General features: G+C 42.0%; 1 protein-coding gene across 1 annotated transcript in view; it reads right to left on the reverse strand.

Moving 5' to 3' along the window:
• Positions 1 to 27,877, reverse strand: part of ca10a (carbonic anhydrase Xa) — a 293,559-nt gene that overhangs the window by 37,130 nt on the left and 228,552 nt on the right. Inside the window, exon 4 of the mRNA XM_078279600.1 lies at positions 590 to 775. Within this exon, the coding sequence (XP_078135726.1) occupies positions 590 to 775 (186 nt within the window). The remainder of the gene's footprint in view (positions 1 to 589; positions 776 to 27,877) is intronic.

Below are 27,877 nucleotides of genomic sequence, written 5' to 3' on the forward strand. Positions count from 1 at the left end.
CTAAAATTATGATTTTGAAATTTTAGAATTTTTTAGACTTTTTAAGACCCCGCGGAAACCCTGTTATATGATGACAATTACTGCAGATTACTTGGCCAGCTATACTTTAATTCAGAGATCTTCAAAAGGGGTCCCGGGACCCCTAGGGGGTCCTCAGAGTTGCTGCAAGGGCGCTTCCAAATTGTTGTTAATTCTTTGAAAGTTTTTTCAAAAATTAAACTGTGAATCCAACATATTATTAACAAATATAAATCAGCCTATTTGTGAAGAAAAAACCCATTGACGAGAGGCTTACTAGCCTATAGGTAAGGTACTCACTAGGATAGCTATCCCCAGATCCTGTTAATACTAAGGATTCACTGCTCCACATGTTGTATGTTTAACATTAAAACACCATTTTTAAAATCATGCATAGTATTCTATGTACAAAAAAGGTATTTGTAAAGGCTTTAGACCGCCCACACGTTATGGTAGGCTCGGTTTAATATGCAACTTATTTTGTACAATATATGTAGAAGGGGGTCCCTGATTTATCTCTTTCAGTACATTGAAGACCCCTGCTTTAATTGACACAGACAGCTGTACACACCTCTCCAGAGAAGGCCTGTCCGTTCAGCAGGTGTTCTGAGCCCTGGCCGTCCTCGCTGCCGAAGTGTAGCCGGATCTCCTCCAGACGATGGCTGTACGTCATTGGCCCTCCAGAGATGTTAACCAGATGCTCCTTGTCCAATCGCAGAGAGACGTGGCGGCCAGTGTTGTACATCGTCCCTCCCACCTGGAAAAGAAGGGATGGGACACAATTGATTACAAAAGAACGCAATTATATTTTGAGGAAGAAACGTATAGTACACATTCAAACCAGCAAATCAAAATAAAAGCCTGGCAGACCTTGATTACACGTTCTCACTCCCATCGCGTCTAAAAGCGACGCTTGGTCAGGTGCCTTTGGCGTTTGTTATTGACGCAAAAAGTCTCCTTTAGCGTCATATTTAGACGCGCTTGGTCGGGACTCTTGGCGTCGCTTTTTGAAGCTCTGGGTCGGGACGTACGCTTAACTGACATGCGGGACAGGAGACTTAGGTCTAGGGAAAGATAGTGGGTGGGGTTACAAAATGTACCTTTCAGTGACACGTGGGACAAGAACGGGACATGAACCCCAGTCTCCTGGGTGAAAGTCCTGTGTTGTTTGTAATAATATATTTAGGTAGGAAATGTGTTATATAATATGTTTATCTCCAAACATCTTTTTTACTGCAGGTTTATTACTATACATAAATGAAAGTTGACAAGATCTGCCACCATTATGCAAAAACTTTTCCAAATTGGCTACATGATAGGATGTCTACTATTCTATCTTTTTAAAACTGAACTTGTGGAACAATCATATCTGAAGGCTATTGGTGTATTCTCTCTAGTCAGCCTCTGTCTTCTGGTTGACTTGACGGAGCAGAGAATAATTTTTTTGGTAAGAAAATCAGGTTCTCTTGAAGTCTTCTTCAGCTATTTGAGCTTTGGTTTCAATAATAAGGAGGTGCTGTTGTCTCGCATCTTTGACAGCTTAGGGATATGAGTTTTCGTTGAAGCTTGTATCATCAACAGAACTTACCCAGGAACAGTCCTGAGGGCTTTATTTAATTAGGCAGCGATCCGAACAGGAGGGAGAGGAGATATTGTAAACTGCAACAACACAACAGACAACGGAAAGAGTGGAGCCTCGAGTGAAAAGAAAAGTAAAGATGAAGAAAACTACAGTATCTGCTCACAATCGATACGTTGAGAGTTTTTCTAGGGGAAACGCGGCATTACAAAAGCCTTGAATAACGATCTTTATGGGCAGCTGTTTATTTATTTATAATGAGTTTGTTTCAAAGGGATGCATTGATATTCACGTCACGACTTTGGGTGGACTTCCATCGCTCTTATCTGCCTCTTTCTCTTCTCGCCCTGTTCCACTCCCTTTGCTTTCTCTCCTCTCCCACTCTTTCAAAAATGATAACCCCCCCCCCCACTCCTCTAAATTCCCAAAGAAAGAAGTCTGCCCACACATTGTAAATATTTTATAGAAGCTCTGAAAAATCAATGATTTGAAAGGAGAAAGAGAGAGGAAGAGGGAGCGATGGAAAGAGGAGATAAGTACCGGGAGCAGGAGAGAGGTGTGTGTCAGATATAGTGCCCAAAAAGAAAAAGATAGAGAGGAACGAGTGAAGGGAAGTCTTTTAGGTTTCCTGGCAAGACGACGAGGGTGAGTGTAGGGTTGGGCATAGTTTTGATTTTAACAATTCTGATTCCAATTCTGATTCTTCCCTTTGATTCCGGTTCTTATCGATTCTCGATTCCCATTATCAGCATCATCATCCTTATTGTTTTAGACCAGTGTTTTTACACCACGTACCACTTCAGAAAATATTAGGCTATCTAAGTACCACCGTCATGGCCCACGTTAAGATAGAGTAGCGTAGGCCTACCCTATTCAGCTACAGACAGTTCACGCAGGAGGCAGGTTAATTCTTAAAAACATTATTTATTGTTGACAGCCATGCTGTACTTCCTCTGTCCTGTTCCAACTGGAGCCAAATTTGACGTAACTCGGGTCTTATCGCCTTACTGTTTAGCATCATTTGCTGCTGTGCTTCACATAGTCATACGGACAAATACTCAAAAATATAATACTACAAAATAATTTATTCTGTTTATATTCATAGAGCTCTATTTAGTACCCTGTTTTTAATCTGTTTTTAAAAGGAGCCGTGCTTGTAATTTCGTTCATGTTTTACATTTCTGTCAGGTCCATTAAGTCAAGAACAACACAGACAATAAAAATGCTTTAGGACATTTTATTGAATAAATATATTAAATTAAATTTGGCGGTATGGCTCTGTTCAAAGGAGTCCCCTGACCTTTCATGAGCACCATGAAAGAGCAGTGAATCAGGGGACAGCAGCAGCATTAGGGGACGCTCACACAGTTTAAGACTGGGAGAGCTAAACTATTCCCCATATGAACAGAGCAGAAACTGTGACATAGAAGCAAATGCCACGTTATACACGACAAGGTGGAGCAGGGGAGGAGGTGGGTAGCATAGATGCGAGCAGCAAGCAGTTTGGAGCAAACCAAAGCAGCTTGAAGTTGGCCAATAGCGGTTAGCAGCGTCTTGACTACTTGGACTGCCAGAACTGACGCTGATGCTCAATTTCTGTTTTGCTGAATGACAATAAAAGGAATCTTGACTCTAGCAGGTGTTTAAGTAGCGACAAACCCTAACCCTCGCCCACTATAGTTTGGGCTGTTCACCCCCTCATCCATACTTCTCTTGTTCTGTTTGGACCCACGATTGATTCATCTTACATCGGCTTACTATCTTGTAGTATTTCTATGGTCTTACATTTTTAAATTCATTTATTTCATCTTGTAAAAATATGTCAGCGATTCCATCTGCGTCCCACCAGCGGTACTTGTTACCACAGTTTGAGAACCAGTGTTTGAGACAATATGTATAGCTTGTATAGCATATGTATAACGGACAGAGTAATACAAAAAAGATCAATGTCAACATCTAAAAGTGTACAAAAATATGTGGACACTTGTGCCAAACAGCACAAAGCACAAGGAACAGCTGGAATACTGATTATTGGTCGGACTGTTGAGCTAAAGCTATGCTAGTTGTTGGCACATGAACCTATACACGTTCATAGCAACACAAATGACAAGGGGGGAAGGGTTGATACAGTTAGAAACAATGTTTTATGATAATAGAGAGGCGTGGTTTACTTCATAGGCTGTGTAGCTGTATTATTATATTATCTGGGTCACATGTGGTCTGGTCTCACACAATTCCGTGAAATGATCACAAACTGTTAACAGCACATTACGTGGTGGTGGCACAGAATGTGTGAAAATTCTTTGTGGCCACCACGGAAAACAATGCCAATTTAAAGTCAATGACAAGATGACGTAGCATTAGGAGCGACTACGGTGGCGAGTAGTATGAAAGCCCAAAAATCCGCGTATGAAGGTTGGTTGGGGTGGTGGATGGGTCAAACAACAGGACTTTCACCCAGGAGACCGTGGATTGTGTCCCGCGTGTCACGATTCCTAACATTTCCTAAACCCAACCGTAACCGTCTCGTCCAGTTATTGTTTTCCTAAACCCAACCGTTTATTGTTTTCCTAAATCCAACCATCCCGTTCTTCTTTTCCTGTGCCGTGTGTCATGGAAAGATAAGCCCACCCACAACATTTTCCTTAACTTAAGGGGCCGTGTTCATTTCATGGAATTCTTCCGTGGGCCCATCACGGAATGTTTTGCGATTCCGTGAAACTGCCACAGATTTTGAGTTAAGGGGCCGTGTTCATTTCACGGAATTCTGTGAGATCAGGTTGGTCACATGACAGTGATATAACCAAAAGATGTATCCTGGGATTCATTCAAAACTTAAATTTATTTTAAAAAGTAATGAATACATTTTTAAATTTGACAGAAAAAGACAATTATATTGTTGATCACAATTATTTATGAGACATTAACTGTACAGCAAAACGTGGAATTGTTACAGCTCCATTTTAGCAAACAGTGTACACTCGCTGCACAGGATGGCAGTTTGTTCCAAGCCAATATCAGCTGTTCAGGTTGGCTGCTCATGTCAGGGTAAATGGCTGGAGGCTGGCTGGGAGGCGCGGGTAGTGAGGTGTGGTTGGAAAGACAGAGGCGAGGGGAGGAAACCCGTTTGTCTTACAGTAAAAGCGAGATATGGAGCGGCTGCTGAGAGATCATGAACAGTAAAAAGCAGCTCCTTTCCTAATAAGTAAGTCTTTCATCTGCTGGGATCAATAATCCCCAGCTGGCAAGGGCGTAGGTTTTGTTTCAACATTGGGGGGGGGGATACACATTATAACCGGGGGGCTCTAGGGGGTCATCCCCCAAGTTTCAGTGCCAAACACTTCGTTTCCTGCAGAAATAAATCTGTAAAATAGCAGAAAAACTTCTGGCAGCTTGTTACATGGACTGTGCCCTGTAATAAAAAAACGGAAATTATGTGTGTAGCTACAGTACAGAACATTTTCTACGCATAATCGGCCAAAAACATCGTAAAAAAATTATAAAATGATGTAGAAGCGAGAAAAAAAAGGGGTCAACATGGACTTCATCTCCCAAAACCAATCATATTTTTGGAGGGGGACAAATCTACCTGTTCTAAATATTGAAGAAAACAGAAGAGGAAATCACAGCAGAAACTGCTCTTCAGATACTGAGCGGGGAAAAGCCTGAGAAGCTGTACGTGATGCAATCTTAAATATGCAAATGATTAAAACCTTAAAAACTGGGATTTTGACAAGAAAAACAAAACTCTGCTGGAGCACAAAAACACTTTTTGTAAAGAGAATGAAAACATTCAAGTCATTCATATTTCAAGTGAAGTTGTGAATCTTCTGAGACGGGGTTGAAAGAGAAATAATTTGTCATGGTTGTGATTTTCTGTTTCCTGTTTCATTATGTTAATTTATTTACCGTTTCCTTGTTGTTTACTGTCTCTTGTGTTCTCTATTGCGTTTTACCCTGTTTTCAGGGTAAAACGATCCAAAAGATCCAAATCTACACAAAATGCACAATCAATTAGTAAGTTGACAGCAAATGTATACACATGGCATTTAGGAAACCTTTAATACAACGTTGGCACGGTAAGATGTCCAGACTAGTGCAACAGTCATTTTCGTTTTTTGCGTCCTGCATATGTGTCGACAATGGTCACAGGTGAGAGGCAGAGCCATGAAAAAATATAGTTTTTTACTAAAGCAGTAGGCCTATATGAAATCAGATGTATTACCTGTTTCATGCCATGAAACAATGCAATTAGCCGCCAGGGGGGGCAGTGCCCTCCCCCCCGCAAACTCCACGTATGTTTGTAGCTTTTAGGTTGTAGCGGATCCAAACTGGGCTTTTGAAGTACAGGCTTAACAACAGCATGTTTAAAAAAACTAGGAACGACACCAGTTAAAAGTGAAGTATTAAGCATCTCAACAATACAGGGGCCAATGGAGTCAAAAGATTTTACATATAGCACAGTAGGGACAACATCCATAGGACAAGATGAGGGTTTCAAAGTATGTAGCAGAGAGGTGACATCATGTAATGTCACAGGTTTAAAACTGGACCAAGAATGAGCGGGAGACAAGTCACAGGCAGAGTTCTAAGAAAGTGATGGTGAGATGTTTGCCCTAACATCTGTGATCTTATTCACAGAGACGTGGAGGAATTCATTACAGTCCGATTTAGATGACGCAGTTGCTTGAGGGCCAGAAGGAGACAATAATGCATTAATGGTGTCAAATAAGATTCAGGGATTGTGCTTATTTGAGGATATAAACTGAGAAAAGAAGCACGTTCTCGCCTTTCTCAGCATCCCGTCTAAAAGTAACCCTTAGTTCTTTAACCTATGGACCTCAAGTTTAGAAGATTTCCAAAGACGTTGAACTTTTCTACAATTTCTCCTAAAACTCTGGATTGCTTCATCAATCCAAGCATAAGGTTTTTCATGGGAGATGATGCTTGATTTAACTGGATAAACATATATATATATATGCATCACTGCATCCCATCAGAGAACATGGGTCGAACAAGGCGCAGAACCTCTCAGCAGCATCATGATTAATAATGCGCCTCTAATTCTCAGGGGCGGAGGATCTAGGGGAAAGTTAATGTCAAAGAACACACAGCTATGATCACTCACAAGAACATCTTCCACACGTGCACTTACTATATCTAGACCAAGAGAGAAGACAAGGTCCAGGGTGTGACCCTTAATGTGTTTAGGTCCAGTACCATGCTGAGTAAAATTAAAAGAGTCTGTGATATTACAATAATAAAGACCTTCTCCAGTTTGATGATAGATGATAAGAAGTCAGTAAAATCAGTAAGAAGAAGGCCTGCCGGGCCAGGAGGACGGTAAATCAACACACTGTAAAAAGCGTTAAAAGAACCTACTTTGAGCATCTGTGATTCAAAAGAGGAAACACTTTCAGAGTTTATGGCTCTACATAAGAATCTGTCACGATGCACTTTCAGCAAGCCCACCATCGCGGTGTGCCAGTCGGGGCGTCCCGATTACGGAGCAGCCAACAGGACAGCGCTCATTTAAGTGAACAAACTCATTTTCCCTTTGCCACGTCTCTGTAAGGAGCATAAAATCCATATTCTCACTGGTAAAAAGCTCGTTAAGAATACAAGTTTTGTTAGAAATGGAGCGAGCATTGAGCAGGGCAAACTGCAACGATGATGGCAGACCGGTATCGTCAACAGCTGATTGTGGCGGAACTGAACGCAAACAGCTGACCCGGCCACACGATTTCCAGCTGCGGCGAGCGGAACAGCACAGCAACCAAGCGGAGAAGTTTGTCTGAAACTTTCCCAGTTGTCAAAGAGTCCTTCCACAGACACTCTGATGTCCAACAATGAGCGTCGATCATAAGTCCGAGTAGCAGAGACACAATCGTTAGACGATAGGGCTGATATGACAACAAATAGAACGAGTACAAACATGGAAAGCTGACACAGATGTGATGCAGCAGCTGCCAAACCAAACATAGACGCCATCTTGCTGCGATGTGTATAATAGTGCTGCACCATTACTCACAATTTTATCAAAATGACATTATGGACTAGTGCAATATCCAAATCACAGGGGCGCAATATTTGTTAAAGGCTAAATATGTGTCAAACCATTCTGAATGAAGTTTTGTGGTGCTGCAGAGACATCCCAGCCTACAAATCCTAAATTGCTACAATTTTTTATTTTATTTTAATATTTCTCAATGAAAATGAGAATAACGACACAAAAAGTATCATTCCCTCCGATATCGTGAATCATACCGCAATTTCAATGTCAGTCAAAATAATCGCAATGAGATATTTTCCTCATATCGTACTGCGCTTGTGTATAATATACTGTATATTGAGGCTTTTTATGTCCATTGGTGTAAATTACAAAGTGCCAAAGTATGACATGTCATATGTTGCAGCTGTTACCCCTCTAATACACCCCGTTCTGTTCAAGCAGCCTGAGCATGCTTTGAATTTGTTCCAAGAGGCTTCCAGGAGCGATGGAGCCGAAAAGGACAATTGCACTGTGCGCTGGACCTCCCTTAACAGCTAGTGATGATCACAAGGCACATTATAGGTAATAGCTGGGAGAACGTAAACAAGTCATAAAGGAGATTGTTGAGCGTCTGGGGCAGGCTTGGTAGTAGCAGGCAGGTACGGTAATAGAAAACATCAGTGGCATGATGGTAATGAGAAAACACGAGGGACATCATCATTAGCTGAGCACACAGATCAATAGAGTAAATGACCCTTGTTACAAGAAGAAGTCTTCACTAACTACTGTATATGTTCAGCTATTAGGCTGCAGTATTTCTCCGGTTACATTTGAAATATAAAAGCCACCATCGCCTGATTAAAAATGGTTTTAGCTGAAAGAAAGCGACAAAAAACCTAGTTTTAATATGTCAGAGTTGTGTAGGTGCCACCACACAGGCTACCATTGTTAAGTAGAGGAAATGGTGATAAGCTACATACAGTCATTAGACAGTAACTGTGCAGTTCAACCGTCAGATGGCATGGCAGCTGTAAGCACTGAATCATGGCGAAAGCGTAATGTATTTGATTAAAATACAAGACAACTAGGGGCGGCCTCTAGCTCACCCTGTAAGAGCATGCGCCCCATGTAGGCTGAGTCCTTTGCAGCGGCGCAGGTTCGAATCCGACCTGCTGCCCTTTGCTGCGTGTCATCCCCCTGTCTCTCTCCCCCTTTCCTGTCTATCCACTGTCACTTCATAATAAAGGGAACAGCCCCCATAAAATACAAGATGACTGGTGCTCTTTTTTTAAAGGTGCGCAGATATGTAGAGTAAATGGAATGGACCGGGATAGAGGAGATGCATCTACAGAGGGTAGCAGGGGCCGAAAGAAGGAGAGAGGAGAGAAGGGAAAGAAAGAAAAAGACTAGCTGTGAAGAATTGAAGACAAGCAGGGCTGAGTGGGTTGCACCTCACTGAACTTATGGACACACACACACACACACACACCAGAACAGCAGTTCCAGTAATGCTACAATGATGAGACAGATTCAACACAGATCGAAGTCATTTGGAAACAGATTTCAAGAGATTGTGCTGTCCTGAGCAGAAAAACAACAGCGTCAGTAGTTTGTAAGAAGAAGGCTGGTGTTGGGTCTAAAAGTCTGAAAGCCTCGGTTCATTGACAATGTTTTTCAATGTTCAGTGTTAATACTTTTGAAATTCTTTCTTTCTGCAATTTCTGTGCATAGCAAATAGGATACGGTCAAAGCCAGCACATGCTTGAAACAAACCAGTTCGTACAAAGTCTCACCCGACCAAATCTAAAGGCAAAGCTTTACAAACGTACGAATGGAGATAACAGCCAACACTTTGGCACAGGCTCTCTTCGGAGGCATTCATGGTGTTCCACACATTAAAGGGACAGAAGGGGAAAAAAAGAGAGCTTGGGATAGAAAAATTCAAATCCTGCCAATCCTGTGAAGCAGGCATGCTTGTAGGATTGTCAGTTTCGTAAAGTTTTGTTTTGTAAAAATTGTCGGTTTAGCTCCTCCAACGCAAGATCGGAAATCTGACAAGCGTTTGGACTTTAAAGAGCCCCTTTTATACTCCTTTTCGGCATCATATTTGTCCTCTTGTGGTCTACTAGAATAGGTTTACATGTTTCTCATGCTGACCACTGCTGCAGCATCTCTGCCTGAAACACTCTGGGCCCTATTTTATCGATCTAAGCGTGAATGGCGCAGGTGCGTCCAAATCCACTTTTGCTAGAAAAAAGCGTCCGTGGTCCATGGTTCAAAGGGGTTGTACTTAGTGTCTTCATTAGCTGTGCTTGCTCAGGCAGCACAATGGGCAGCACATATGTAAACCTGGGCTGGCATTCTCAATCAGTGACATCACTAATTGAGGAATTTCAAACAGGAATGTGGGCGAGGCGTTTCAGGCAGTTGAGAAAAAGTGCTGTCTGTGGGAGAGAAAGCTCCACTTAGAGTGAAATGTGTTTTTTTGCACTTTATACATCTATTACATACACAAAAAATTATATAACACACTAAAAAGATGGGAAAAATCCTAAAAAGCATAATAGGGGCTCTTTAACAACAAACCTGAACAACATATTGGGCCCTATTTTAACAATCTAAGCGCACGGCATGAAGCGCATGCCGCAGGTGCGTTTAGGGCGTGTCCAAATCCACTTTGGCTAGTTTGACGGCAGAAAAAAGGGTGCGTGCACCGGGGGCATGGTTCAAAAGGGTTGTGTCTTCATTAAATCATAGCTGTGTTTTGGGCGTAACATGCAATCAACCAATCAGAGTGTCATCTCCCATTCCCTTTAAAAGCCAGGTGCGTTTGGACCTTGGAGCATTGCTATTATTTGCACCGTCATATTTTTATTTGTCATCTTTTGCATGTTTGTGTGATGCTGTGCTTCCCTGTGTGTGTAACAAAGCATAATGTGTGCGCGCTGTGCATAAGCCTAGGCACATTTTACTAATTTGCTGTTAAACTAACAATGAAATGCTGCGTTATTGACTTTAGACCAGGTTTTTGTTGGTCAATGGTGCGATCACTTACCGCTGCCTCAAGATAGCGATACGCCCAGAATGCACCTGAACACACCTCCCTGTAAGACCAGCACGCCCATAGGTGCAAAAATGGACGCAGGTGCATTTTCTATGCTGGACGGGAAACTGACAACTGCGTCGGTCTTAAACTAGTAAAGACACTTGTGTCGGGCTTTGTGCTGCGTTGCGCCGGGTGCAAGATAGGGCCCATAGTGTTGTTTAAGGCATGAGGACTTGCTACATGTGAAGCAATGGGGCAACCATGTTCATACATGATGGACCAATACGTTATTTATAAAAAAAAGGTATTTGGGTCATCCCTTTACAGTAAAAAAACAAATAATAATGTAAATCATTTAAATCAAACAAAACATTAAAAGATTACATTTATGGTTTGTGTGCAGTGGGGATGTTGGGCTTTAAGATGCTCAGAGAACAGCAACAAAGGGGAAACGTCGGGACAATACTGGAATATTATGCTGAAACCTTGATTCATATTTGTGTGTGCTGGAGTAGGAACCAGACTAGGTGTCCAAGCAGGCCTCCCTCTCTCATCTGAGAGTCTCCGAACAGTCGAAATAGGCTGTTGAACTCAATGGGTGGAGTAAGTAGAAATTAATTAGACCCTGTAAAACACTAGGAATCCAATCAGGCTCCGGTACCTCAGGGACCTCATTTATAAAAATGTACTTGGATTTCTTTTCTACTTGATGGAAAGACCGAATGCACAGTGATGCACATCATGTACAAATGTGCTTCCAGACTTCTGTACAATCACAATCAGCAATTTACAGAAGCAAATCACACCAATTAGACATGTCAATTCCGAGTATAAATGACAAACATTGAAACGAGAAAAAAGTTATGAGTAAACTCAATACCTGACTACACATTTACACCTTAAACATACAGTATACCCTACACTCTGAATCAAACCTCAGCGAAAGCACAACGTGCACAAAATCCGGATGATTCATTTTTCCTTTCAGTAATTCTCTAAATTGTTGGCTGTTTAGAAAAAAAGCTTGTGAATCCTGCCGCAGAGGCTTCGGGCTCCTTTATTGTGACAGCCTCCTTGAAAACAGGGGACTATCCTTCCCTCTTTAATCGCATTAGAAGAAAGTGGTCAGAGGAACATGTGTGGTTTAACAAAGTCATTATGTTACATTCTTTTAATTTGAGTACCTCTCTGAGCCTTTAAAGCTGCGAGCAGATTCTTTTTATTCTCAGGCTGGAAGCATATGTTTGTCTGTGTGTCCACGATTATCTGGAGACGTCTCATGTGCCAGGACAGTGAATTTCAAAATAGCTGTTGGAGTGTCTCCCGGATGTGGCCATCATAATGATGCCATTTAAAGATAACTTTTCATGTCACCAACACAAACAAAATAAAAAGCACTCAGACCGGAGCGAAAAGAGGCCTTAGATTCAGCATACGAGTCTGTACCAGCCTGAAACACTCTGGGGGAGGGGGGGGAATCATCAGTTAAAGTCCATTCTAAAAGACTGATAACAAGGGAGGGCTTCTGCAGCTCTTCTTTCTCCTCTCTCTTTTCTTTGGTCCTATGTGTTTCAACTTTTCCTGAGTCCTACACCTAGGTTTCTTTTGAGGCACTTGCTTTGAACCCTGGAGCAGTTTCTTCCTTTGTGGGGTTTGTTTGGACTTGTGAGAACACAGCAATCACAGTCGGGTGCAGACCAAATCAATTGGATCGAGCTCCTGTTGACAAGGAGGTTTCTTGGCACATTTCCAAACCAAGCCTGGAACTTCGTTTGGACTGAAAACGTGATCTGAATGCAATACTACCATTGTTGGTCTGGCACAATTTGGAGACATTTAAATGGTGTCTAAAAATACAAATGATGTGCTTAAATGTGCAAAACCCTTATGCCCATGAAGAAGACACAGTAGGCCTGAGGGTGTGCAGGTCAAGGGGGTGGATGAGTTTGCACATTTACTTTAAACTCTGACAGCTCAGGTTCATCTGATACAAAGATGTTTTTCATGAGTCTAGCTTTCATTTGCAGAAAACAAGGAACCTGTCTAGATATATTTTATTTATATCCTGAAAACAGTTAACAACAGTATAAAAACATTAGGCTTTATTGATTTCTTTACAAAAGCAAGATGTAAGGATTTAAATCAATGTCATGTCTGTGCATTGAATATGGAGCTGGAATAAGGAGGAGCCTAGCTTAGCATTAAGACTGGAGAGAATGAGAGCTAGTTTGGCGCTGTTGAGAGTTCAGATGTATGCCTACCAACACAGGAAAAGTACAATAACTAACACCAACCACTCTTTAAAGAAAAACAATGTGGAACTACTCTCCACCAAATAAATAGTCCCTATGGATGGTTCTCACTTTCCTTATTTGATAGCTCCTCAGTCCTCGGTCCTTGGCTGAACCGGAAGTTGTTCTGTCCATCCTTCGTGAAGTCCTTCTCAAAGCACTTATTCCTGCCCCGAGGAGCTAGGATGGAGGATAGATCTCTGAGGAGCTATAAGCGAGGATACACGAGAGAAGCCTTCCTGGAAGCCGTGCAGCTGAAAGCCGTTGCTAATTCCGCCTATACAGCCGACGAATTCACGTGACGCTTCAGAGAAAAGGACGTCTCATCCCTCTAAAGACACATTTCCTTGTTGCCTCTCTCCTCGAATGATTTCTTCGCGTTTCTCCCATGCTTCCTCGGTGGGACGGACTTAGACACGAGGAAGGGAGGCAAGTGGATGCAATTTAAGAACCTGAGATTCACCCCATGAGTATTGCTGACAGTGTGTTCTGTGGATCATGAGAACAGGTTTGAGATACTGATGCGGTGGAATTGTTAAAATGCAACTTTTCGTAGTATGCAATATGCCAAGATACTTTATACGTGAATATTCAGCTCTCAGCAGATGAGTTTGCTGTCTAACCATGGTTATTGCTCCTCTACTCGCTGCTTGATTCCTCACCAGACGTCCCTTCTTCTTACCAATTACTCGGTGATGAGTGGGCCACTGATTCAACTGTCTTTCCCACAAGCCCTCCGCTGGGTCCAAGTCTCCTCCTGAGCTTATCACTCTCTTTGTCATTCCTGCCCCAGCACTAGCTTTCGCTACGGAGTCGGCTGGTCAGATTATATCCGTCGCTGGAAATCAAATAACAGCTGATAAGGCAGAGAGGGGAAGACGTAAAAAGCTGGGCATAATGTCATAGCTTTTCTATCTGAGAAGTTGATTGCAATCAAAATACTGGACACAAGTTTGGGAATTCAATAAAGGTACGAGAGAGTTCAGCTGTTTCCCAAGTTAAAACGTTCTCTCAGCTCTGGCAAGGTCACACATACATATAAGGTGTAAGTATCGAGAGGATGAATGAAAATAATAGACTTTTCTTCACTCCCACTTTCCTGACATTGTAGTGCTTGCCTTAGGGCAAACACAGGCAAAGGCAGCCAATGGCTTTGATGGAAGACAGGTACGAAGATAAATGTTTAATGCTATTGACGGGTTGTTGTGCTCAGACTGAGATTTATGGAACTAGTGCACCCTATCATAATAAAAGGTAATCTCTTGCAAGCAAACTGATACTAATTCAATACTTTGATCCAGAAATACTTTGGAAACCTGCTGAGTCGGCTAATAAAAAAGAGACTTTTAAATGAAATTACTGTAGCTATGAACATAAGGAATGAGTTTTAAAGGTCCAATGTGTAGGAATTTCTCCCATCTAGCGTTGAGATCATATATCGCAGTCAACTCTCTCGCACCACAAGTACGTATGCGAGAGAGTCAAAGTACGTATGCGAGAGAGTCAAAGTACGCTGTACGTATTACAGCTACGGTAGCCTTCACGCTTCAAAAAGCCGGTCTCTTTCTCTTTTCAATATCCTTTTTTCTTTTGGTGAAGAAGAAGACTCCTGTTCCTGAAATTTGGATTTTGAATACGTGTGGTCCTCCATGTTTCCTTCTTCAAACTTGCCGGGGCCGGGAAGCTACGATACCCATTAGCAGCATTAGCAGCACCTGTGAGTTTATCATGTGACAGCGGAAACGCGAAAGGCGGAGCAGTATGTCCTGTATGTCCCTTACCAGCTAACGTATTTCAAGATGGCGCATGAATATGGAGCGTCTACCCCAGTTCATGCGAATGCAAATGTAAAATTTCAAGCCAAAAGGAATACTTGGAATTGATGGTGGAGGTAAATATTAATGGAAAAAGGACAAGTTTGTGAACAGGCAACACAGATTTTGATAATGAACAACTAAACATGTTACACACTGGACCTTTAACAAATAACGCAGAGCACTTCTTTTTTTTTTTTTTTTTTTTTTTTTTTAACTTTGGTACCTTACCAATAGTCTACTACTTTCACTAATAGGCTGCTATAGAACTCCATGACGCTGGTTACAGAGCTCTGTCGTATCAGCGGCAGTTTGTAGATGTGTTTAGCCGCCAATAGGTGACTGCGAGCCGGCTACAGGCACCTCCAAATGACGGTCCTTTCAGGGGCCAAGGTAGTTCATTTTTGCAGAGAAAACGTGAGCGTCATGCGATGACGATAGTTAAGTTAAGGCACCAAAACGACTCGTTAAGTTTAGGAAAGAAAATGGTGGTTTGATTAAAACACTCCCGATGAACGAACACACGTTTCCTGGGTCAAAGTATTTTCTTTATGCCGCTTAGAGTTTAGATTCTCTGCCCGAGCCCGAACCGGGCCCGCCGACATTTTACGCTGCTATGATCGGGCCGGGCCCTTAAACAAGCATTTGTGTTTTTTGATTCATTACTTTATTAGCCTTAGTCGGTGGGGAGAAAGCTCTGCCTCTCCAGCTTCTCCCGTAGCTCTGGGTGTATGTCCTGCACTGACTTGAGTGTGAGGTAAACTGTGGTACATCGCGTCTCCCCCCCTCTGCAGCACTGTTGTCGGCCAATTAGGTGATCGAGACCAGAAGTCTCCTATATGGTTGCAGGGCTTTGATTATGTTGCTGCCTTGATCTGTTACCCACACTATTCGGCTGAGGGAGCTAGGGTCAAGGTTTTTTTTTCATTCGGATCCATTTGCGATCCATTCCATTCTGAATAAACCGGGCTCAGACACAACGTGCACGGGCTCGTGTAGGGTTGGGCTTGATTTTTTGGGCCCAATCTAAGCTCCAATGCCGCTATGAGTGAACTCCGCTGTTTTGGCAAGGCTGGCCAAGTGGCACTATCCATGGCATCGTAAGGGGGATTAATCACTCCCTTTTTCACAAATCGCACCCTGAACATACGTACTGTACCTGCCTTTGAGATAAACGGAATAATGATAAAAAACAATTAAACCTTCACGTATAACAAATATGGAAACAAAAAACGGACAATGGGACCCCCAACAGCGTCTGAAACCATCTGGCTGTCGTTTCTCTACTTTGGTTCACTTCCAACAGACTTTTGGATGCTGTTTCTCTCCTCTGAGCAAGTCTTTTCTGGAATACATCAGAAGAGGAGAGGAGGAAGATGAGGCCTTCTGTTCCTAGCATCAACTTCATCAGCATCAGAGCTTTCTGGCCGAGTGACAGTGCGCAGGTGTAAAGTGGCATCCGTCGGGCCCCTGATTAAGACCGAGGCCATGCCAGCGCGGCAGAGGACTGGTAGGAAGTGGCGTTCTGGAACCTGTCCCAAAATGCCATCTGTTTTCTCATGAGCCACATCACAGAGGGTAGACGGAGCGAGAGTGGCGACGAGGCTCACACATGTGATGGAACCAGCAACACACACGCAAGTTTCAGCACTAAAATCCTCTACTTAAAGGACAATCCGGCGCAAAATGAACCTAAGGGTTAATAACACATGTGTACCGAGTTCACCGTTCTCTGGGATTTGTTTTCATGCTAATCGAATGTGACCAGTTTTAGCGCTAACCGCTAATTACCTTATAGCGCTAGTCGTCGGGGCACGAGTAACGTAACAAGAAATCTCTATTTCTATACCACTAACAAGGCTCAAAATAGCACCACACTTCCACGGTAGCATAATGAGGGTCCCTACATGTAAAGCGAAGCATTGAGAACTTTGTAAGTGTACAGACAGTTCATTAAAAAGATAGTTTAGAAAGACAGTACCTAAAGACAGCACCTTTCACATATACAGCCATAATGCCATCTTGGGAAAACAGTCACAACCAGTCGAACGACAAACGCCATGCAACGTGAGCTGAACTGAATGCACGTTGCTTGTTACTTAATCCGTGCCCCGACGACTAGTGTTATGAGGTATGGAGAAAGGTCTGGCAATGTGAGAGTACTCAAAACCCAACCGCCCGTCGCCGTGAGAGGCAGAAACATGTAAAGTACAGGATTGCCAGGCTGGGCGAAGTATGGTGGGTGGTTGAGCCACCCATGCCGCCACGGTAACAATAAAGGCAGCCTGGATACACCTGGAAACATGCTGTTTAACGGTGTTCTGGTAAAGCTAGGTGATCATCATCTTAGTGGAACAAAAAATGATTACAGAAACAATAAAAAAAAACATACAAACACATACAGCAAGGTTTGGAAGTGGAAGGTGTCTCCCTGTGTATTTGTCAAGCAGTCAGAAACATGACTCAAGACAAATGCTAATGTTGCTCTGTGTCTGCTGGGTGTCTACTTAGGCGACTGTTTGCTTTCATTCATCAACTTTATATGTGATAACGTGTTATAAGTAATGCAGCTTTAAAGGTCCCATGGCATGAAAATGTCAATTTATGAGGTTTTTTAACATTAATATGAGTTCCCCTAGCCTGCCTATCGTCCCCCAGTGGCTAGAAATGGCGATAGGTGTAAACCAAGCCGTGGGTATCCTGCTCTGCCTTTGAGAAAATGAAAGCTCAGATGGGCCGATCTGGAATCTTCCCCTTATGATGTCATAAGGAGAAACTTACCTCCCCTATCTTTGCTTTGCCTGATCAGAGAATTTGGCCTGCCCATGAGAGAGAGACATCATGGCTTACAAACAAGCGAAGCATGGCAGTTGGTCAAGATACAGTATTAGGGGACCACTAAGGCCTATAGAAAAGAGACTTCAGATTCTTCAGGCTGGCTTTGGACAGGGCTGGATAGAGTCCTGTCCTCCTTTTATGTTTCAAAAGTTTGCTAATGTTGCTTCCCAACTTAGTTCAGAGATTCATGCTGATCCTCCCCAAGTCAATATATCAAATTCCTACTTTCAATACAAACTCATCAACTTATTTCATATGGAAACTCAATTTAGTGATTCATAAGAAATGTGCTGGCTTTCAATGCAGAATCCAGTTTTGGTTTTAATGAATACATTAACTAAATATGTATTGTAGGTATATATGTATGTAAATTGTTTAAATACAATACATGAATACTGAGCCAAAAGGAATGAGTAATGGCTCGGATGTGTGTCATTCACACAGGGGTCTTGAACCCTCAAACATTCCCCACTGCTCACTGGGTAGTGGAGGGAAGGAGGTCAGGATTAAATTAAATTAGAGTCAGAATACTTGTCGACTCGCAGCTCGCTGCTGGAGCTCTGGAAGCTGCTCTGATTGTGCTGGCATCCTCATTAGCATTCAGACACAGTGCGGGACTGCAAAGCTACCGTCGGCCTACTTATCATTGTGGGCTGGTTAAAAAGCCGAGCCATATGTATGCGTCAGCCTGCATGAAGTACTGTATCTCATCTCTCTGTGAAGACCTGGATTCATACCACAGCTCCAGCTGCTCCAACATCACACTACTGCGAGAAAACGGCGAGGCCAAGTGGAAAGCACCCTATTTGTGTTTTGCTCGGAGTGGTTTGGAAAGCACTTAAACAGAACGCAGCCTAAGTAACTATTGTCATGATTGAACTTGGGAGGCATTCATTTAAAAATCACTTTAGCAACTTAACAAACACATTTGAAGATGAGGGACATTAAACCCAAACAGATTATGGCTCTGACATAGAGTGCTGTCATGCTTTCTGGGATTTAACTTGATACACAAAGTACCTCAGCAGGAGAACAAATCACACAACGAAGAAATAACATCATCATTTTGCTCTGCTGCAATTTGGTGAGAAAATAGAGAGTGGCAACGGAGGGATGAGTGTGGAGGAAAAAAGCGAGGGTGGGGATGGAAAGTGAATCAAAGAGATGGAGAAAAAAAAGGTGGCCTCATAATGTGTCTTAAAATAGGGTAGGTCGCCCACACAGACACTTTGCTCCTGGGTACTTGGCTCTGATTTATTTATTTTGTTTGTGGTAAGAAACGATCCACTGGGCATTGTATAAGGGGAAGGCCCAATGCCTGGCCCTCAGGCTCTCTTTATGCGGCAAAGGCAGCAGTAACTCTAAATTTAAACCCCAGATTCTTCACATTATTATCACTCTGCCTTTTTTATGAGAGGGTGAACTGAGACTGGCTACAGAGTTGGTTTCCTAGTCGGCTGGAGTGCGTTTCAAAGCTCAGAATCCCAGGCCCCATTTTCACCTGGTATTAACATCCGCCCTGAGTGATTGGATCACAAGTGGACAGCTAGAATAGAATAGACTTTATTGTCATTACAGAAGCTTGTGTACAACGAAATTTGCTGTGCCGTACCTGAATATAAAAGTACTAAAAAGTAATAAATACACAAATAAATACTCTAACATACACACTAACATAAACTCAGTCATCCCAGACAATAACTATATAAACAAACATTTTTAAAAGCATGGAAACAGTATTGCAGCTCTAATATATATATATATATATATATATATATATATATATATATATATATATAAATATATATATATATATATATATATATATATATATATATATATATATATATATATACAGATCTAAGTCTAAGGATGCATTGAGATCCGATCACTCAGACCACATCCGGAGCTGGTTTAGGCCGCGTATGATCACATTCTAATAGCAGTGAGAACAGTAATTTGTCCTGGGCCACATTAAGGACCGCCTACTCAACTGTGAGTGGAAGCTTTTCTTTTCCTGTCAGTGATGTGTCGCTGTTTTAGTTCCGGTGCTGCATGTTCTTATATCCCCGGCTGTCTGGAGCTCTGTGCCCTGCTGTTGCTTGGAAAAGGCAGCCGCCGGTATACAATAACCGGTAACACTTTACTTGAAGGTATCAACATAATCGTGACATGACACTGTCATAACTATGACATGACACTGTCATGAATGTGTCATAAACAAGTCATAAACGTTTATGACTTCTGTCATTAAGTGCCATTTGGTTTTTGTCATGACAAGTTGACATTGTTTGGGTTGTCTTGATTATGACACATTGACATAATGTCATCCTGTTTAATTTCAAGTTGTCTTAATGAGGACACTCCAAACAAATGTAATGTCAACTTATCATGACCAAGACAACTTCTGGTAATGTCACTTTGATTAATGTCAACTTGTCATAATCAAGACAACCCCAAACAATGTCAACTTGTCATGACAAAAACTGAATGACACTTAATGACAGAAGTCATAAATGTTTATGACTTGGTTATAAAGTTTATGACACGTTCATGACACAATTATGTCGATACCTTCAAGTAAAGTGTTACCCAATAACCTTATTTTTTAGTTCCATAAAACGTCCCCAAATTCACCAAAATGTAGGATATTACTACATACATTCCTGTTTTAATGTTGCAACTTCTCCTTTTGTTATTTTGTTATTTAGTAGTCTGGCATTAACAGACCTATCTCCGCAGCGCTGAAGAAAGCCGGCGAGCCTGAGTGGTCAAAGCAGCGGCTGTTTAACGGTGGAACCGTTTAATTTCCTATAAATTCTTCACAATAAAAGTCCTCCATTATTTTGTTATTTAAAAGCTTTCATTATGAAGCAGCAAAATCCGGAAATGTTGGGGCTTCATCAGCAGTAACTTAACACGACTCCTATGCACGAACATGAAACGTAAAATAAAGCAGATACAGAAACTAAATAACAAAATGTAGTCTTGCATTGCCAGACCCTCCTCCACAGCGCTGTGGAGGATGGTCTGGCAAGTCCACACCACATGGATGGGATGAGAGAAAAACGTGCTCTGGTTTATTGCCATTTCTTTAAACCAATCACAATCGTCTTGGGCGGTGCTAAGCACCAGACGGAGTCACGGTGCCTCTGCTAAATAGCCTCAGGAAGGAACTTGTTTTGGTGGAACAAGTGTATGTTCAAAAGGTTGTTTTAGGACTTTAGAATGGCAACACAAAGAAAGTGGAAGGTGATGGACATCCGGCCGAAATTGAGTGACATCCGGCGGAATTTCCGGCGGCAGCGAAACGTTCCTGTAAATGAAACGTCGTCAATATAGACTACTACAAACGTACTGAGAGCTGAACACTGAGACTTTTAAAAACCTCTTTCTTTCCTGCGCGCACGCGCACACACACACACACACACACACACACACACACACACACACAGCCAATATGCAAAAAGAAATGATGTACGTGTTTATTTGCATATACAGTAGAGCAGGAAAGTGGTCACTCAGGACACATTTGGAGACACATTATACTGCCAGGTGTGAACTGTCCACCTGTAATCGGATCACTCAGGCCTGATTTTAATAGCAGGTGAAAATGGGGCCACAGACAGACCTTGTGATCTGATATGTGTAAAGCCCCTGGACAAGAGAGGCCCGTGGGACTGCACCGCGATAGAATAAAGCCAGTGGACAAATTCCAGCGTGATTTGTTTCAGATTCACGGTCAGTGTGTTCACATCTCAAGGGCTACAACAGAAAGAGACAAGCAGGCTGGCGAGGTTAGGATTATCGACAAGAAGAAACAAGAGAAAAAGCAGGCAGACAGCCTGTGAAATGAGGGTGTGCTAAGTGGAGGAGAGATGAAAGATGCGGTTCAAGGAAGCTGCTCAAGTCGCTGAATGCACAGCTCAAAGCACAGTGGAATCAAAGACTTAGAACTGAACCAGTGAAACAAAGGGAGGAAGAAAGGGAGGAAGGCAGGAAAGCAGAGACCTTCTGTCGTTTTAAAGCTTTTGCACTTTATCTGTTGCCGATTGAAGTCGGGACGCTGAAGTTGCAGAGTCCTCGACTCATTAACACCAGAAACAAGTAACAGTGGCAAAGAGCCATGAAGCTTTTTCCACCGTTTTCTAGTTGAATCTCTAGATACTATTCTGCAGTCCTGTTTGAATACCAATTCAATGCGTAAATATTTTATCCAAATTCGTCTTTTGCCAGGATCCAACCCGTTCTCACTCCCAACTCTTGGTCAAGGTCCTTGAGCGTTGGATACCGACACAAAAATCCCCCTTTAGCATCTGTATGGAATGCACCAGGCAGAACAGCAGTGCGACCACTGCACTGTAAGATGACGTAGTATTAAGAGAGACAACGGTAGAGAGTAGTATGAAAGACCAAAAAAAGGTTGTGGGGGGATGGGTCAAACAACACAGGGCTTTCACCCAGGAGACCGGGGTTCATGTCCCATATGTCACTGAAACGTACATTTTGTAACTCCACCCACCATCTTTTCCTAAACCTAACTGTCCCGTTCTTGTGCCGCATTTCAGATAAACATACGTCCTGACCCAGAACGTCAAAAAGTGACACCAAGAGTCCCAACCAAGCTTTTTGATGCGATGGGAGTGATGTGTGTTGCAGGATCCGACTACAAAACATGTATCCGTGTTCCAAGATGGTCACTACATCACATTAGGTGACGACTCATTGATCAGTATCTGCTGTGACTTGGCCGTGAGACGCATCAGACAACACGTAACCCCAACCAATCATAGCTTATGGCTATCACGACCTACGTGAAAATAAAGGTTGGATCACTGAACACTTACAGTGGGGCAAAAAAGTATTTAGTCAGCCACCAATTGTGCAAGTTCTCCCACTTAACAAGATGAGAGAGGCCTGTAATTTTCATCATAGGTACACTTCAACTATGAGAGACGAAATGAGAAAAAAAAATCCAGAAAATCACATTGTAGGATTTTTAATTAATTTATTTGCAAATTATGGTGGAAAATAAGTATTTGGTCAATAACAAAAGTTCATCTCAATACTTTGTTATATACCCTTTGTTGGCAGTGACAGAGGTCAAACGTTTTCTGTAAGTCTTCACAAGGTTTTCACACACAGTTGCTGGTATTTTGGCCCATTCCTCCATGCAGATCTCCTCTAGAGCAGTGATGTTTTGGGGCTGTCGCTGGGCAACACGGACTTTCAACTCCCTCCCTCTATTCTACCAACGGGCCTTTTCAAAAATGTTTCCAATTGTTTGGCTACTGATCTCCTACAGATTGTAAACACGTCTCTTTTCTCAGGTATCTTCCCACAGGCCCTGAAAACTGCAGTCATTAAGCCACTCTTAAAAAAGAACAATCTAGACACGTCACTAATGACCAAGTATAGGCCGATATCAAACCTTCCATTTTTAAGTAAAATCATTGAAAAAACGGTTTCTCAACAACTCACCCTTTTCTTGTCACTAAACAACTTCCAGTCGGGTTTTCGACCACACCACAGCACTGAGACAGCTCTTGTTAAAGTCTTTAATGACATCCACTTAAACACAGATAGTGGCAACATTTCAGTCTTGGTATTACTTGATCTCAGTGCTGCATTTGATACGGTCGACCATGACATATTACTAGACCGATTGGAAAACTGGGTTGGCATTTCTGGCTCAGTACTAAAGTGGTTTGAGTCTTATTTAAAGAATAGGGACTACTTTGTGTCTATAGGGAATTATACATCTGAGCATACAAATATGACGTGCGGAGTTCCCCAAGGCTCCGTTCTGGGGCCTCTCCTGTTTAACATCTACATGTTTCCACTGGCTCAAATTATGGAAAACAATAAAATAAGTTACCATAGTTATGCGGATGACACACAAATTTATATAACCTTATCGCCAGGGGACTATAGTCCAATACAACAACTGACTAAGTGCATTGAACAAATTAATGACTGGATGTGCCAGAACTTTCTTAAATTAAATGATGAAAAAACTGAGGTGGTTGTTTTTGGAGCAAAGGAGGAACGATTAAAAGAATCGTGAATTTTAACAGCCACATTAAGACAATTACAAAGTCAGCCTATTACCACCTTAAAAATATATCAAGGGTTAAAGGACTTATGTCTCAGCAGGATCTGGAAAAACTGCTTTTATCTTCAGTAGACTTGACTACTGTAACGGTGTCTTCACAGGTCTCCCTAAAAAATCAATCAGACAGCTGCAGCTGATTCAGAACGCTGCTGCTCGAGTCCTCACTAAGACCAAGAAAGTGGATCACATCACTCCAGTTCTGAAGTCTCTACATTGGCTTCCAGTGCCTCAAAGAATTGATTTCAAAATACTTTTGCTGGTTTATAAATCACTAAACGGTTTAGGGCCAAAATACATTTCTGATCTGCTACTACACTATGAACCACCCAGACCTCTCAGGTCATCTGGGACAGGTCTGCTTGTTGTCCCCAGAGTCAGAACTAAACAGGGGGGAGCAGCGTTTAGTTTTTATGCTCCACATATCTGGAACAAACTCCCAGAAAACTGCAGGTCTGCTGCAACTCTCAGTTCTTGTAAATCAAGGCTGAAGACCTTTCTTTTTGATGTTGCCTTTCTTTAAATAAGCATTGTTGACACTGTATAACAATCTATATAAACATATAAAGAGAAATTCCTAAAACAAATAATAGAATTGAATTTAAGATTATTCCGGTGACATTCTTTTGCAGTAACGGACATATCTCTGATTGTTTCTCTGATGCAGGCATGACAATAGTTGACAGAAGAGACAGACGTTGGGCTGGTCAAAAAGTTAGTCGAAGTAACTAACTAATTTAGGCAGAAGGCCTAAAAAAGAAAAAAAATAGTCTATAAACACTCTGAGCGAGTTCTTGACTATTTAGAGACAGACTGCAGAAGAAATAAAATAGTTTAAGAACACGTTCTGGACTATTAAGAGATTTTTGTCTGCAGGGCTGTACCGGGTTTTGCAAGGTTTGCCGAAGAAAAGAACTAAGCTTTGCGGTGACGACCACATCGAAAATGATAAGAGTATACTAAAGGAAAAGCTTCTGTAACTATGGGGAATGAAACCTCAAAGCCGTGCAACGCATCTGGACCCATAGTGGGTGAGATGGTTAGAAAGTATGGACCGGACTGATTGTGATATCTGTCATATTGGTCAAAAAGCTTTGGCTTTCCAAAAACTGGATCACTGAGTCCAGGAAAGTTATTTTATCTGCTTTTATATATTTAACTGTTTTAACTGCTCTTCAATGTTTAATTTCTTATACTGCACTGTAACTTTTTTTTTCTCATATTTTATTATTTATTATTTTTTTAATCTGTTTTCATGTAAATCTGTTTTTAATTTTTTAATCTGTTTTCATGTAAAGCACTTTGAATTGCCCTGTTGCTGAAATGTGTTATACATATAAAGCTGCCTTGCCTTGCCTCCAAAGATTTTCTATGGGGTTGAGATCTGGAGACTGGCTAGGCCACCCCAGGACCTTGAAATGCTTCTTACAAAGCCACTCCTTTGTTGCCTGGGCGGTGTGTTTGGGATCATTGTCATGCTGAAAGACCCAGCCACGTTTCATCTTCAATGCCCTTGCTGATGGAAGTAGGTTTTCACTCAAAATCTCACGATACATGGCCCCATTCATTCTTTCCTTTACACGGATCAGTCGTCCTGGTCCCTTTGCAGAAAAACAGCCCCAAAGCATGATGTTTCCACCCCCATGCTTCACAGTAAGTATGGTGTTCTTTGGATGCAACTCAGCATTCTTTCCCCTCCAAACACGACGAGTTGAGTTTTTACCAAAAAGTTCTATTTTGGTTTCATCTGACCATATGACATTCTCCCAATCCTCTTCTGGATCATTCAAATGCTCTCTAGCAAACTCCAGACGGGCCTGAACATGTACTGGCTTAAGCAGGGGGACACGTCTGGCACTGCAGGATTTGAGTCCCTGGCGGCGTAGTGTGTTACTGATGGTAGCCTTTGTTACTTTGATCCCAGCTCTCTGCAGGTCATTCACTAGGTCCCCCCGTGTGGTTCTGGGATTTTTGCTCACCGTTCTTGTGATCATTTTGACCCCACGGGGTGAGATCTTGCGTGGAGCGGGGAGGGAGATTATTAGTGGTCTTGTATGTCTTCCATTTTCTTATAATGGCTCCCACAGTTGATTTCTTCACAACAAGCTGCTTACCTATTGCAGATTCAATCTTCCCATCCTGGTGCAGGTCTACAATTTTGTTTCTAGTGTCCTTTGACAGCTCTTTGGTCTTGGCCATAGTGGAGTTTGGAGTGTGACTGTTTGAGGTTGTGGACAGGTGTCTTTTATACTGATAACAAGGTGCCATTAATACAGGTAACGAGTGGAGGACAGAGGAGCCTCTTAAAGAAGAAGTTACAGGTCTGTGAGAGCCAGAAATCTTGCTTGTTTGTAGGTGACCAAATACTTATTTTCCCGAGGAATTTGCCAAATAAATTCATTAAAAATCCTACAATGTGATTTTCTGTATTTATTTTCTCATTTTGTCTTAATTACAGGCCTCTCTCATCTTTTTAAGTGGGAGAACTTGCACAATTGGTGGTTGACTAAATACTTTTTTGCCCCACTGTATATGAGATCATTTTCAATATTTGAGATGGAAAATATCAAGTTATTCCAATTCAAAAGACTTAAATCCAAGTGAAGTCACGAGTCATGAACTACAGAAGAAGCAGATTTATTTTTTCCAAACTTTAGTGTGTCTTGGTTTTTACACACATTTGTTTGCCACATCTCATATCACATCATACTGTATTTAATGTATACTGGTGATGTGTATGTTCTGCTGCCCACACATGCAGTACATATAGTATATAATCATACCTAGGATTAGGCATTGAGAACTGGTTCCAACATGGAATCGTTCGGAAAAATTTGGTTTAGAAACAATCAATCAATCAAAAAATCTAAAGAACTTTATTATTTCCTGTGAAGGGAACTTCATATGTGGTCAGGCACATTCAAACACAACATACAACAATACATAGTCCTAACATAGTCCTTATTAATCATACCAGAGAATAAATAAATGCTAAATACTAAACTACTAAAAGAAACTAAAAACCCTGAGGGTAGGAGTAGAGGGGTGGGTAGGGAGAATAGGTCAAAGTCTGGATCGATCGATGTGGGGTGCTTATTGTTTGTTCAACAACAACTGATGGATGCTGGCACAAAGGTGGCAAAGGCTCGTTTGGATCGTAGGGGAAAAGTCCAGATGGTACTGGTTATTGAGATTATGGGTGGGGTCCGATATGATGAGTTTACTTTTCCTGATGGCTTGTTTCTCAAATATGGTTGTGAGAGTGGTCTGAGGTTGTCCAATGATCTTCCCGCTCATCTATATGATTCTGTTGAGGGGACATTTGTTCAGCTCAGTCAGGGAACCAAACCATGCCAATAAGCTGAAGGTGAGGGTGGATTGGATCAAACAGTTATGAAATGACTGGAGTATTGACTTGTTGACCTGCAGTCTTCGTAGCTTCCGAAGAATCTGATCATCGGCTCCAAATTTAACACAAGTAACTAAGTTTTGGTTTCTGCAGCGGGCGTCATACTTCCAGGTTGCAGCCATGGAGCACAGTAATCAGGATGTGACCCGTTTCAACTCCACCCTTCAAAGAATCAGAATCAACAATCGATAAGAACCGGAATGGAAAGGAAGAATTGGAATTGAAATCAGAATTGTTAAAATCAAAACGATGCCCAACCCTAGTCATACCCTGGGCAGGTTTATTTACAGTAAAAGTTCTATGAAGAACCACACACTGAGAAAGAGATTTGTTGATGATCAAACAACACTGACAATGTGGACCTCCTCTAACACTGCATTATTCTAGCACTACCTCAGACTACCTCCTCGCATGTCCCCGATTACTGATTCCTTTTCAACACATCCTCTCGTTGACTGGCATCCCCGGCTACCTGGGATTTTGTGCTGCAGCCAAGAACAATGTGAGTAATACAGTGCCAAAAAGGAAGGAAGATAGGAATAACCACCCAAATGAATTCCTGGATTTCCAAATAGACAGAAGGCTTATATTTCTAGTTATTACATGAAAACCCCAGGAGTCGCAGCAGGATATAATAACAACCTGGATTTATGGAGCTGTATAAGTGTACCTTAAAAAAGCTGCACAGACTGGCGATGCTGTAATCTGGTGCAGCCCTGTTTGAAATAGGCCAGAGGCTTACGATTTCAGCACTAATATAGTCCAAAAACAAAACAAA

The sequence above is a fragment of the Sander vitreus genome, chromosome 21, assembly GCF_031162955.1.
Source record: "Sander vitreus isolate 19-12246 chromosome 21, sanVit1, whole genome shotgun sequence".
NCBI classification, from domain to species: domain Eukaryota; kingdom Metazoa; phylum Chordata; class Actinopteri; order Perciformes; family Percidae; genus Sander; species Sander vitreus.